The following is a 14,817-nucleotide window of genomic DNA, read 5'->3' as shown; positions in this document are numbered from 1 at the left end:
CACAAAGCCATGATAGATAATTATGATTTGAACAGGCAGAGGAAAGTATCCTGCTATAAAATCCTTAATAATGGATTCCAGCACTTTCTCAATGACAGATATTATATACCACACAGATGCAAAAAGGAGATATCAGATTAAGGTGTTTTCTCACCTGGATTTTTAAGGTAGCCAGGTACCTAGCATAAACAGAAAAACTATACTAGATACAAAAATCATACTGGAGCGTCTCTAAACAAAAGCATTGAAAAATACACAATTCTATTTCCCTTTTGAGGAACATGCAATCCACATGTGGGATCTGGAGAAATTCTCAGAATACTACAGTACAGAAGCTGGTCATTTGGTCCACTGTACTTGTACAATTTGGAAGTGTTATCGAATTAGTGCCGCTAAGCCACTATTTTCCTTTTGAAAGTTAATATTGAAACAGCTTCCACCATATCTTCAGGCCGTGCACGTCAGATCATAACATGCTGTGTAAAAAAAATCTTCATCCCACCCCCCCCAATTCTAACTCTTTTGCTCATAAATTTTAAATCGGTGTCCTCTAGTTACTGGCTGTCCTGCCAGTGGAAAGAAAGCAGTATTGTTTAAGTCTATCAAAACCCTTTACAATTTTGAACTCCTCTATTAAACCTCCCCTTAAATCTCCCCTGTTCAAAAAGAGAATCTTATCTAATTACTCCACATAACAGAAATCCTTCATCTCTGGTACCAATCTAGTAAATCTTCATTGCTTCTGCTCCAAGGTCTTGACATCCTTCCTATAATGTGACATCCAGAACTGAACACAATATTGCAGTTGAGGATTAACCAGTGGTGTTTTTTTTTTAAAATGTTTTACATACCTTCCTTACTGTGTATTCAATGCAGTATGCAGCAGGCCAAAGGTCCTGTACATTGTTTCAAAACACGAATAGCCATTTCAATTTGTCCTACCACCTTCAGAGATTTGTGGATGTACACCCCCAGGTCTCCAGCCCTGCAAGCCTCCAGATATCTGTGTTCCTTCCATCCAGCCTCTCAAGCATCCCAAATTTAAATTGCTCCACCATTGGCAGCCATGCCTTCAGCTGGCAAAGCCGCAAGCCCTAGAATTTCCTCAAACCTCTCTGCCTCTTTTCTCTCCTTTAACACACTCTCAAAAGCCACCTCTTTGACCAAGCCTTAATATCCCCCTTGTGTGGCTGAGTGTTAAATTTTGTTTTGCAATGCTGCATTGAAGCACCCTGGAACATTTTACTATGCCAGAAGTGCTGTGCAAGTTATTGTTGTACTAGTTGGTTTACATTGCCTCTCCTCATTCTTCCTGACAAAATGTATCACTTCATACTTCTCTGCATTGTTTCATCTTCCATGAGCTTGTCCTTTTCACCAGTCTATATTCTGGTGAAGGCTATTATCATCCTTGGTGTACCAGGTCTCCAAGTTTAATTCATTCATAATTAACCTCACTTACTCACTGACACACAAACTTAGGGACCACCCGGTTTGCAAAGACCTTAGGATCTAAATACTTAGAACTGCTTAACACCCTGGCAGAGCAATAGCAAGCTTCCCACTGCTTTTGCAGTTAAGACAGTCCCATACGTTAAAGCATGGCATGCAGTATTGTAAATTGCAACTGATAGATCTATTCCTCCAACAGATTGGGTGGTCAATCATTAATAGTGCCCTAGAGTACTGAAGATCTGCCTGCTCATATTACCCAGTCTACTACAGAGTTGGCCTGGATCTGACCTTTGTTCATCAGGTCAATCATCTTGGAGCCAGCTCAATCGCAGGGAAACAATACTTAGCTCTTCTATGCCCCCTTCTTAACTAGAGGGTCACTAGTTGGTAATTCCATTTTCACATAAGGAGCATATCAGAACAGTCATTCTGAAATGCTCCAGCACTTGTTGTCTAAAATGGTAGCTTCATCATGAAAATAACAAGGAGTAAGGCATGAATTCTGAAGAAGCAAATTTCCAAAACATTGGAGAAACACAAGAGGACCAGGCAACAATGGAGAAAGAAAGCAGCTTTGTGCCTTTAGATAATGGCAGGAGCTCCTCCGCGGATTGTCTACCTTCTCATCTGGTAACAGCACATAGCATTTTCTCTGTACTGAGAACCTGAAACTCAGGCATATTGGAAAAAGATGTGAAAATAAAATGCGCAATAACCTTACCACTTCAATAGGATAAACGTATGACAGTTCCGACAACAGCTGCCGACACCGAATATTCAGTTGAGCATTAGTCTTCAGGAAGTACTCTCTGTTAAATAAAGTGAGATGTTACTTAACACAGTACTTGCAAACAACTTAACAACAGTTGAATTGAAGGAATTTTCCTTCATTTCCAACGTACACCTGAGGGGGCATGCTGTGTCCAAACTAGCCCCCTACACTGCAACAGTGACAACACTTTAAAATTACCTCTGACTGCAAAACACCTTGGAATGTCCTCTGAGGCTGTGAAAGACACCATAATAACTGAAAGATTTTTCTGTTCACAGCTGGTGAAAAATAGACACGTAGTTATCAGACAAAGAGAAATAGGAAAAATAAACAAAAAGAAAAAAAACTGCGGATGCTGGAAATCCAAAACAAAAACAGAATTACCTGGAAAAACTCAGCAGGTCTGGCAGCATCGGCGGAGAAGAAAAGAGTTGACGTTTCGAGTCCTCATGACCCTTTAACAGAACTGAGTGAATCTAAGGAGAGGGGTGAAATATAAGCTGGTTTAAGGTGGGTGGAGGGGGGCGGGGGGGGGGGGGGGGAAGAGAAGTGGAGGGGGGTGCTGTGGTTGTAGGGACAAGCAAGCAGTGATAGGAGCAGATAATCAAAAGATGTCACAGACAAAAGAACACAGGTGTTGAAAGTGGTGATATTATCTAAACGAATGTGCTAATTAAGAATGGATGGTAGGGCACTCAAGGTACAGCTCTAGTGGAGGTGGGGTGGAAAGGCTAGCAGGGCATAAAAGATTTTAAAATAATGGAAATAGGTGGGAAAAGAAATATCTATATAAATTATTGGAAAAAACAAAAGGAAAGGGGAAGAAACAGAAAGGGGGTGGGGATGGACGAGGGAGAAAGAGGCTTGGTTTCTGTTGAACATTCAATGAAGTATAAAAGCAAAATACTGCAAATGCTGGAAATCTGGAACAAAAACAAAAATTGCTGTAAAAACTCAGCAGGTCTTACAGCATCTGTGGAGAGAAAGACAGAGTTAACAGTTCAAGTCCATATGACACTTCTTCAGAACTAAAGAGAAGTAAAAATGTGGTGAAATATATACTGTTTAAAGGGGATGGGACAGGTAAAGCTGGATAGAAGGCTGGATAGAACAAAGGAGAGATTGCAAAAGATGTCATAAACAAAAGGTTGAAGGGGTGTTGATGGTGGTGATACTGGCTAAAGGAGATGCTAATGGTGACATTAAGAGCAGAAAGCAGGATGAGCAAGTGACAGATGGCCCTAGTGGAGGTGGGGTGGGGGAGGGGACGGTGTGGAGAAAAGATCAAAATATGCTAAAAAGTGGGGATAAAACAATGACTGGAAATAAATTTGAAAAATAATAATAATTGGAATAGGTGGGGGGAAAAAATCTATAAAAATTAAAAAAATAAATATTTGGAAAAAGGAGATCAAAAAGGGGTGAGGATGGAGGAGAGTGTTCATGATCTGAAATTGTTGAACTCAATGTTAAGTCCGGAAGGCTGTAAAGTGTCTAATCGCAAGATGAGGTGCTCTTTCTCCAGTTTGTGTTGAGCTTCACTGATTCATTGCAGCAGGCCAAGGACAGACATGAACATGACAGCAGGATCGTGTACTGAAATGGCAAGCGACAGGAAGGTCTGGATCATGCTTGCGGACAGACCGAAGGTGTTCCGCAAAGTGGTCACCCAGTCTGCGTTTGGTCTCTCCAATGTAGAGGAGACCGCGTTGGGAGCAGCAAATGCAGTAAATCAATTGAGGGAAGTGCAAGTGAAGTGCTGCTTCTCTTGAAAACAGTGTTTGGGCCTTGGACGGTGAGGAAGAGGGAAAGTAAAGGGGCAGGCATTGCACTTTCTGCGATTGCACGAGCAGGTGCCGTGGGAGGGGGTTGAGGTGTAGCGGGTGATGGAGCAGTGGACCAGGGTGTCCTGGAGAGAATGGGCCCTATGGAATACCGGCAAAGGTGGGGTGAAGTGAAGATGTTGTTTGGTGGTGGCATCATGCTGGAGTTGGCGGAAATAGCAGAGCATGATCCTTTGAATGTGGAGGCTGGTGGGGTGAAAAGTGAGGACAAGGGGGACTCTATCATGGTTCTGGGAGGGAGAGGAGGTGTGAGGCCAGAGGCGTGGGGGATAGGTTAGACACGGTTGAGGACCCTGTCAACCACCATGGATGGGAAAGTTGAGGAAGAAGGAAGACATGTCAGAAGCGCTGTTTTGGAAAGTGGTATCACCAGAACAGATGCATGAAGGCGAAGGAACTGAGAGAATGGGTCAGAGTCCTTTCAGGAAGCAGGGTGTGAGGAGTTGTAGTTGAGGTAGCTGTGGGAGTCGGTGGGCTTGTAATGAATATCGGTGGACAGTCTATCACCAGAAATAGAGAAAGGGAGGTCAAGGAAGGGAAGGGAAGTGTCTGTGATGGACCATATGAAAGTGATGGAAGGGTGGAAATTGGAAGCAAAATTAATTTTAAAAAATTTCCAGGTCCAGGCGAGAGCATGAAGCAGCACCAAAGCAGTCATTGATGTACCGGGGAAAGAGTTATGGGAGGGGGCCTGAGTAGGACTAGCGCAAGAAATGGTCCACATACCTCAAAGAGACAGGCATAACTGGGCCCCATATGGGTACCCATAGCCACAACTTTTATTTGGAGGAAGTGAGTCAAGTTTAAGGAGATATTGTTCAGTGAAAGAACAAGTTCAGCCAGGCGGAGGAGAGGAGCGGTGGATGGGGATTATTCGGGTCTCTGTTCAAGGAACAGCCTGGTGGGGGATGGAGGTGGAGAGGAATTGGACGTCCATGGTGAAGAGACAGCAGTTGGGACCAGGGAATTGGAAGTTGTTGATATGATGTAAAGCATCAGAGGAATCACGGATGTTGGTGGGAAAAGACTGGGCAAGGGGAGAGAGAGAACGGAGTCAAGAATCTGAAGGAGTCAAGAAGGTCTGGAATGCGTTGCCTGGGAGGGTGGTGGAGGCGGGTTGCCTCACATCCTTTAAAAAGTACCTGGATGAGCACTTGGCATGTCATGACATTCAAGGCTATGGGCCAAGTGCTGGTAAATGTGGTTAGATAGGTAGGTCAGATGTTTCTCATGTGTCAGTACAGACTTTATGGGCCGAATGCCAAATGCTTGGTCAAAGAGGCAGGTTTTAAGAAGCATCTTTGGTGAGAGAAATAGAGGCACTTTTTTTTATTATTCGCTCATGGACTGTGGGTGTCACTGGCTAGGCCATTATTTATTGCCCATCCTTAATTGCCCTCGAGAAGGTGGTATTGAGATGCCTTCCTGAGCCGCTTCACATCACCAGCCCTGCCATTTCTGTCCAACCTTATTTAATTAGCCAATTAATTATTTACACAATTAATAATTTACAGTGCAATTTATAGATAATTGCATTCACCTAGCTTGGAGACAAGGAAGGAACTTACCAACCACTGCAGTCTGGAGGAAATGTAGAAAAAGGAGCACCTCTTTCCCCCTCTGCCCCCAGTTTCCAACTCCTCACTCAATCAATACCTCAGTCAGGCAGAGTCTGGTGTACACGTGCCCCTTTCTGCGTGTGGGTTTATAAAATCTCTGCTTTCAGAGCCTCTGATGATTCAAAAGCTAGCTTAGCTTTCTGCTACACAAATTAACACCTATAGAGGGCAACTACTTTCAGCTGATTGACAGATAACCGCCACTTCATGCAGCTCCCTGTTTAACTAGGCTATTTAACTAACAATGTTTGAACCTAAGAACCTAACTAAGGAGAGATGGCTAGGTTGTTTCTTGTTGGAGATGGCACATGTGTGGAAGGAATGTTATTTGCCATTTATCAGACCAAGCCTGAATGTTGTTTAGATTTTGGTGCATATGGACACCAAGTGCTTCAGTATCTAAGGAGTCAAGAATAATGAACATTGACCAATCATAAGCAAACATCCCCACTTCTGACCTTATGATGGAGGGAAGGTCATTGATGAAGTAGCTGAAGATGGTTGGGCCTAGGACACTACCCTGAGGAACTCTTGCAGCCATGTCCTGAGCCTGAGATGATTGGCCTCTAACAACCACAACCATCTTTCTTTGTGCTAGGTATAACTCCAACCAGCAGAGAGGTTTCCCCCGATTCCCATTGACACCAGTTTTGGGGCTCCTTAATGCTACAATCGATCAAATGCTACCTTGATGTCAAGGGCAGTCACTCTCACCTCACCCTTGGAGTTTAGCTCTCTTGTCCATGTTTGTATCAAGCTGCAATGAGGTCCAGAGCTAAATGACCCTGGTGGAACTCAAACTGAACATCAGTGAGCAGGTTGTTGCTCAGAGCAAGATAGTCAACGACATCTTCCATCATTTTGCCAATGAACAAGAGTAGATTAATGGGGTGGTAATGGGCTTGATTGAATTTGTCCTGCTTTTTGGGAACAGGACATACCTGGACAATTTTTCACATTGCTGGATAAATACCACTGTTGTAGCTGTGCCAGAACATATGTAATTAAGGAGCTGGGCTCCACAGAAGACAACTAATTTTAGCAGAAAAACAGAAGGGCAGCTGTTCGAGTTGGTTACACCCCTGAAGCCCAAAGCCTACCACAATGCAGAAATGCCTACAAAATCCACTCTGCACACTACTTTGACTACTGCTCATGTACAGTCCTAAACTACACAATGTGCGGACCAGCCTCCATACAAGTTGTTAAACCATTGCGCAGCTAAGAAATGCACTTTCCAAGAAATCTCATCACTGAGCTACGTACAAGAGAATACCAATTCTATCCGGTGATGGCTTGTGCCGTCACAAGCTCCACAAACATGTCATATGCTGTCCCAGTGAGTAATACCATCTCTCTAGACACCTCAACAGACAAAGAAACAAGCCCTCGCAAGTTAATGCAGCTGAACTACTGCACACTGATCTAATCTGCACTGATATTGCTAAAATACATTGCACTAAGTAAAGACCCATAACAATCAATATTTTAATGGCTGGAACAAACCTTCAGTCTCCAGATATTAATACAGGATGAAACACTGAAACTTTGTCATGCTCATCAACATATCGTGTGTAAAATAATTTTCATAATATTTTTCTGGTTTATTGTAAGGTAGGTTTATGGGGCGTTGTGTTGTCCTGTGAGAGAGATTTAATTACATTTTGTAGCCAAGCAGACTGCAAGTTGAAGTTATCAAAAGTAGTAACTCTTTCGAGTACAAACACGTTTCCATCTGTTCCTATTCAGATGAAGTTACATTGTTTCATAGTTTGCCATTGTGAGATTTGAACTCTTGATCTTGGGGTTACAAGCCCAGTACCATAACCACTTGGCTATTTAGGCCAAGCATATCAAAAGTAGTAAGGTGTAGAAGTGTCTTTAATATGCTAACGAGTAAACATGTTTGGGGTCTTGGCACCTAAGGTATGAAGCAAATTTGCATTTTTAGATAGATGAAGGGAGGTCTGAATGTCAAAGAGGTTAATGAGAATATATATAGTGGCAACATGAAAAGATTTATATTATAAGGAAGATAAAGTTTCAAAGACTTATGAAACAATAGAATTTACACATTAAGAAAGAGAAACATATATAAAGGAGAATGAGGCTGTGTGCCAGGGGAAGGCATTGTAAGATGTAACAGGTGTGTGTGAAATAGTCTCTAAGAAGCCTCCAGTATTTGTGCATTAAGCCTGTTGTCTACAGAAACTGAAGCTGGAAAGCGCCATTTTGAATTCCACTGTCCTTGGCAGTGTGTTAATTTGCTGGATCTGTTTAAAATTTATTTTGGACCGTTGCCTTAAAGAGGGTGGAACTGGGAGCCAGGTTACTTAGGGATTTTGTAGTAGTAATTTGTAGTTCTATGTATGTGCTTGAAATTTTCTTGTTTAGTTTAATTTTAGTTTAAAAAAAAACTCTACAAGTCTTAGATGACTTATTGCTTACGAATTTAGTGCATGCATCTCAAGATAAATATAAGTTACAAAACCGTTGTGCTGGCACAATCAAGTCGCCCTTGTGGATTTGATCCACCTGGCACACATCATCTGCCGTATCATAACAATAAACACTCAGGTACATTTCAAATTGTAAAAATTAGGACCCCAAATCAGCTGCTTTCAACATTAGACAAATGATGAATGACAGGTAGACACAAGCACAGAATCCAAACCAGCTTCTAAATTTATACTGCTCAAGAAATATATTAACAGAACTGTTCAGAGAAAGCTGTGTTAGAACAATATCTGGGAACTAAAGTTTGATTCCAATTTATTAAAATTAAGCCTTTGTGCCACTGTGAAAACCAAAAGGTGGCCAACTGAGCCTGCCCTGATATTTTGCCATATAATCCCTATTCTCTTCCCTCATTCCACAACCTACCACCCTTATTTCACAATTTCAGATCCATCTTCCTTTTAAACAAGAAAAGTATCACACTGATGGATAATACTCCATGAAAACAATTCAGTGTTTGGGGTCACGACCAGTCCTGGCAAGCTGCATTTTCAAATTCTTGCTGGCTCCAGCACACAGCAGGTGGACATGTCAAATATATAGGACAGAGCACAGAAGCAGCTCTTGCATCCCAGCTAATTCATGCCAGTGCTAATACTCCAGATAAGCCTCCCCCCACTTCATCTAATCTCATCTGCATTTTCTTTAATACATAAGGGAGAAACGTATGTATCTACATACCCTGCAACGGTATCCATGCTCTATGCTTCAAATATTCCCTGCCGTAGTTCCATTTTCTCACCACACTCTACTTATAGCATTTTCTCAAACTCCTTATTGGATTTATTAGCGACTGTCTTGGCTTTTAACCTCCATTACCTTTAAAGGATCTTCAGTGTACACAAAAACAACACTACCAGTGAGAAGTTTTTTTTTTTAAGTGGTACAAAACATTCATGCAGATAGACAACATCTCAATCATATAAAAGCATTTAGATGCTGGGGTTGTGAAGATGGGGGGTGCAGGAGAAAGAAGAGGACACAGCTTCAAGATCACAGGCTTGGAGATGACTGGTTAAGAGGGACAAACAAGATATATAATGGAATCATTCTCCACTTTGGCTGGACTTGTGTGTGGCCTTCTGTTAATAAGGGGGGCTAACGTTGGGATTGCTTGGCATATTTAGGCATTGCTGCTCATTGAACAAATGGTCATCAAGGGCATTAACAGGACCATGACAAACCATTGACACCAAAAGAGTTAAACACCAACCCCCAAATTGGCCAAGTGAATTGGAGACTGTGTTTTTGAAATTAAGGATACACAAGTTTTTTTTTTAAACTCTGCAGTTCAGTATCAGTCTTTGTTAGATTTGAGCTCTTTTAAGAGTTTTATGCAAAATCAATAAGTGCTTCTCCCATAAAGATGATACTGTAAGTTAAGACTGTATCTCCACCTGCCAAATACAGGTATTGGGTAAGCATATCGTTTAGGTACAGGTTTCCCAGAGTTCAATGAAGCGAAATCTAAGCCAGATGATGAATTTCTCCAGGAGCATGTTATTCTCCTGACATCCAGTTGGTGTAGGAAGAAACTACAGTCAGTTTTTACTTGGAATAGATTTTCTCAGAGCGAAACATTACAGGTAAAATTCTCTCCTGACTCCACTCTTCAGCTGCTTCATCAATGACCTTCATTCCATAAGGTCAGAAATGGGCATGTTTGCTGATTATTGCACAACGTTCAGAACCATTCGAGATTCCTCAGATATTGAAGCAGCTCATGTCCAAATGCAGCTACACCTGGACAATATCCAGGCTTGGGCTGACAAGTGGCAAGTAACATTCATGCCACATTAAGTGCCAGGCAATGACCATCTCCAACAAGAGAACACCCAATCATCACCCCCTGATGTTCAATGGCATTACAATCAGTGGATCCCCCACTATCAACATCCTGGAGGCTACCGCTGACAAGAAACTGCACTGGACCAGCCATATAAAGACTATGGCTACAAGAACAGGTAAGAGGCTAGGAATCCTGCGACGAGTAACACACCTGCTGACTACCCAAAGCCTGTCCACCATCTACAAGGTACAAATCAGGAGTGTGATGGAATACTCCTCACTTGCCTGGATGAGTGCAACTCCCACAACACTCAAGAAGCTTCACACTGTCCAGGACAAAACAGCCTGCTTGATTGGCACATCCAAAAACATTCACTCCCTCCACCATTGATGCACAGGAGTAGCAGTGTGTACCATCTACAAGATGCACTGCAGGAATTCACCAAGGCTCCTTAGACAGCACCTTCCAAACCCTTGACCACTACCATCTAGAAGGACAAGGGCAGCAGATAGATGGGAATACCACCAATTGGAAATTCTCCTCCAAGTCACTCATCATCCTCACTTGGAAATATATCGCTATCCTTTCACTGTCACTGGGTCAAAATCCTGGAACTCCCTTCCTAACTGTGGGTGTACCTACACCACATGGACTGCAGCAATTCAAGAAGGCAGCTTGCCAACGCCTTCTCAAAGGCAACTAAGAAAGAGCAATAAATGCTGGCCCAGCCAGTGAAGCCTGCATCCCAAGAATGAATAAAAAAGCTCTACTCCTATGTTAGTAAGTCACTCTTCATGTGTTCAAGTAACCATCCAATCAATTCCCTCCATCTATATATACTTAATTTCAATTGATACAATTAACAGAACATCTGCAGTCTCAGACAAACAACTTCTATCCAGCCAGAAGGTAAGACAACTAGTTCTCATCACCACCTACAAGAATAAGGAATCGTATAAATTATGAAACGTTACTAATTATAAGCACATAGGCATTAATCTGGTCTATCTAATGCCGATTCTAAAATTAATCTTACTAATGTATATCAATCTTACCTTTTCTGTAAATTGTTAATCAGCAAGCAGTTACAACTGAAATGTGACATTACTGAGCTACCTTTATAACTTGCTAATTAACCTGACTAATTATTTACATACTCAATATTTAGGTTTGAGTGCTGCCAAGTTCGATTCATGATTTTGTTTTCTGACTTCGATAATAGGCGATAAAAGCAAATTCCTTCCCTCAGTAGTTTATGTGGATCCTGGTGGGAGGTTGGTAGTATAAGTGCTAATGTAATCCGAACTGGTTGATGTAACACAGTTAAACGAGCCAAATTCACTCCAAGGCATAGACTGGGTGATAAACCCAGACAGCTCTCTGATTACAAGTTAAGGTGAAGGGTTAAGGGTTTGTCTGGTGCCATTGATAAACAATTCTTGTCAATGTATATATGCCATTCTTACAGATGGATAGGAAGAAAGCGAGGGAGGAAGGAGCAATTTAGTGGGGAACAAGAGCAAGAGGGTACAGAACAAAGCAATTAATTAGAATGTAGAGGTCGAGATGGAGGATACTTGAAGTGATTGTCTGTCTCGAAGGTCACACCTGTAGCTCCCAGAAGTTAGATGGAAACAGAATGTGACCGGGAAAAAGGAGAAGTAGAAATGTGGTCTGCTCCAGAGTAAAGAAATCTGGTAAATTCCCAATTTCAGCTTGCATGATTTCCATGGGTGGATCAAATGCTGAAAACAGGAATATTGGCATGAATTTGCAATTCTCATTGACAAAAATCAGCATGGGATCTTGGGAACATTACAAGCAGCTGATTGGAACAATGAATAACATGCTTCCAACCAGGTCAGTGGAATTAAGCATGATTTCATCAGAATTCACATACCAAACAACTGCTTTCACTTGCACCAAGAATTAATCTTAAACACTTATTTTGTAAACAGGTTAGTCTAGCCTAGCATTGGGACAGGATTCTAAGTTAAAAGTTTGATTTGTGATGGTTGCAAATTTGTTACAGAACACACACTTCATAAATATTGACATTAAAACGGTCCATTTGATCAGCTATCACAAACAAATCGGTGATATATGAAATGTCATGAGGGAACAAAAAGACCAGTAATGGAGTCATGTGGTGAAAATTTCATGTCCCATCTTTTTCCTCCTGCTCATCCAATTCACTTACCATTTCCAGCCCCCCAGGAAAATCACCCCCCACCACCCCCAGTAGTAATCTTAAGAATTTTCTTTCCATGAGAACTCATCGTGTTTCTTAACAAAGGTTGCATATTTTGAAAGGTTTTGGCATTTGGAGCTCAAGAACGCTAATAAAAATACGTCAGCCTTGCTTCATATTCTTATGCACAACATTAAGATTGGATTAATTACAGTTTTAATCGCAGAATTACTGCACATTCATTTAAAATCTGGCGACAGGTAGTATAATGAAAAATCAATTGCCTGGTTTACATCTCACTGCAAGTTACTAATACAACATCCATCACACATGGAAAATCAAAACCTGCATGAAATGGCAATAAATCAGCATGAACCTTTTAGGAAGTGTTTACCTTTTAGCTATGCACTCTTTCCTTTTTTCATCCATAGACGAGTCTTCCACTTGTAAACAATGCCGTTTACTCAAGAATACTTTTTCTAGAGGGAGGGGGCAACAAAGAGTCAACTTTTCAGGTTTCATTTGTAATGAACACACAAAGAAGGTCTAAATGAAGTTGGCTTCTTTATAAATTGATTTATATTTAGGACAATGATGATTAGTAAAAAGAAAATAAAATATGTATTTATTCAAACAAAATGCATACATATATAGGAAAATTAGTAACAGTTCATGCTACAGGATTTTTCAGCATCTATTCCAGCTTCATGCTAAATACAGCCACTGTTTATGTACATGTAATTTCCTCAGTATTTCATGCATTGAATTGCAATTTGTCATTTGTGACAGGATGGAATTATCTTCCAAGTTAAAATTTAAAAAAATTAAAGACATTCACGTAATTGGTTTCAAGTAATAGTACAGCAACTGAACAAATTAAGGCAGCCAATTACTATTGCTGACAAAACTAAAGGCTAACACGACATTTTTATTGTGCAGGGTCATACTTCTAATTAAAGAAGTAACTCAATTCTCCATCCCAAAGAGAGCTTTGGGGATTAATTGACTGTATACTAATTCTACTGAGTGGCAAGTGCGTGGAGATGTTACCACAAGCATTTTATATTAAAAGTTTTATGGAGGAAATTACTTTCGATTTACTTTCTAGATAAACTTCCCAGCAGAGTATAATTACAGTGTTCACTTGCTATTATCATAAATAGCTACTCAAGGACTTTAGGATTGACAGGGAAATGTGTCCAAAACCAAAAGTAGACAATGTTTATTGCTTGGGCTAAAAACAGGTCACTTCAGGAAAAGGATCAAAGCAAGGAAGTCCAATTCATTATATTATTCATCAGAACCAGCCTGGGGGCAAAGAAAAAAAACAAACCATGTTTCCTCCCCCAATCATTATTTCCAGAAAAAAGCACTGAGGAGGCACATCAAGGGAGGGCAGGATCACATTCTATGATGTATGTCACTGCCAAAATGCCAGACAAAACTTTCGATCTCGCCTCGTACATCAAGAATAGCTACTTGGGTATGGCACCTAGACCTGGACCTAACTAATGACTTCAAGAGAGGAGAGGACAAACTGGGGTGGGGGGGGGCGGGGAGAGAGAGAGAGAGAGAGGGAGAGAGAGAGATAGAGAGAGAGAGAGAGAGAAGAAGCTAACTACAGATAATCGCTTCCTGCTCTTCAGCCATATTGACGAGGTCAATGACTCCTTATTTGTACGAGTTGACATAAGCTGCAACACTTCTAGGAAGGTGCCAATACTTTATATATTTCGTTGAAGGGAACAAACCAAAGAACAGGACATTTGCAACTACTCAATTTCAATTGCACGCTACCCAAAAAGTATCACTACCATGCTACATCGCAAACAATATGCTGTTTTGTCAGTTTCATTTATTGCTTACTGCTGCTAGCAACTGTTGAGTTGAATATACAGGACAATTTGGACTACTGTACCACTGAAGTGCAAGGCAATCAAATGGCATCTGAAATTCTGGTCTAAGAATACGATGTTAAGAGGAGATCTACGATAAAGAAGAAAGGGACAAAGAGAGAACCTAAATGAATACAATTGCACTTCAAGTTCTCAGGGCAGCTCAAAGATCTTCACAGTCAACAAATTACTTTCAAAATTGGCCCATTATGTAAACTAATGCAGCAGCCAAGATAATGCCTCCAAAATCATTCTCCCAATCACATTGATTGTGAGAAAGTACAAAAATAGAAGTACAGTCTCTCAAGCTAAAATCATGGCGAGTTTTCGACATCAACACCACTTTCTAATGTCATATATACCTCGATTACCCTAGGTCCAGGTCTAGGTGCCATACCCAAGTAGCCATTCTTGATGTACGAGGCTAGATCGAAAATTGTCTGGCATTTTGGCAGTGACATAAATCATAGAGTGTGATCCTGCCCTCCCCTGATGTGCCTCCTCCCTGCTTTTTCTGGAAATAATGATTGGGTGAGGAAACATGGTTTGATCTTTTTTCCTTGCCCCCAAGCTGGTTCTGATGAATAATATAATGAATTGGATTTCCTTGCTTTGATCCTTTTCCTTAAGTGCCCAAAAGTCAGTCTTGAATATATTTATTGACTGAGCATCCACAGCCTTCTAATTCCAAAGATTCACAACCATCTGAATGAAGAAATTTCTATTCTTCTCAGC

The 14,817-nt window shown here is 41.1% G+C and overlaps 1 protein-coding gene across 3 annotated transcripts in view; it reads right to left on the bottom strand.

Annotated features, from left to right (window-relative positions):
* uvrag (UV radiation resistance associated gene) overlaps window positions 1-14,817 on the bottom strand; it is a 334,856-nt gene that overhangs the window by 148,950 nt on the left and 171,089 nt on the right. For all 3 annotated transcript variants that reach the window (XM_041198896.1, XM_041198894.1, XM_041198893.1), the window contains 2 exons: window positions 12,582-12,666; window positions 2,177-2,264 (listed from right to left, as the gene is read on the bottom strand). In XM_041198896.1, coding sequence (XP_041054830.1) covers window positions 2,177-2,264; window positions 12,582-12,666 — 173 coding nt within the window. The remainder of the gene's footprint in view (window positions 1-2,176; window positions 2,265-12,581; window positions 12,667-14,817) is intronic.

The sequence above is a fragment of the Carcharodon carcharias genome, chromosome 11 (genome assembly GCF_017639515.1).
Source record: "Carcharodon carcharias isolate sCarCar2 chromosome 11, sCarCar2.pri, whole genome shotgun sequence".
Taxonomy (NCBI): Eukaryota; Metazoa; Chordata; class Chondrichthyes; order Lamniformes; family Lamnidae; genus Carcharodon; species Carcharodon carcharias.
Note: the sequence above shows the minus strand (reverse complement) of the source record. Positions and strands in the feature narration are given on the sequence as shown.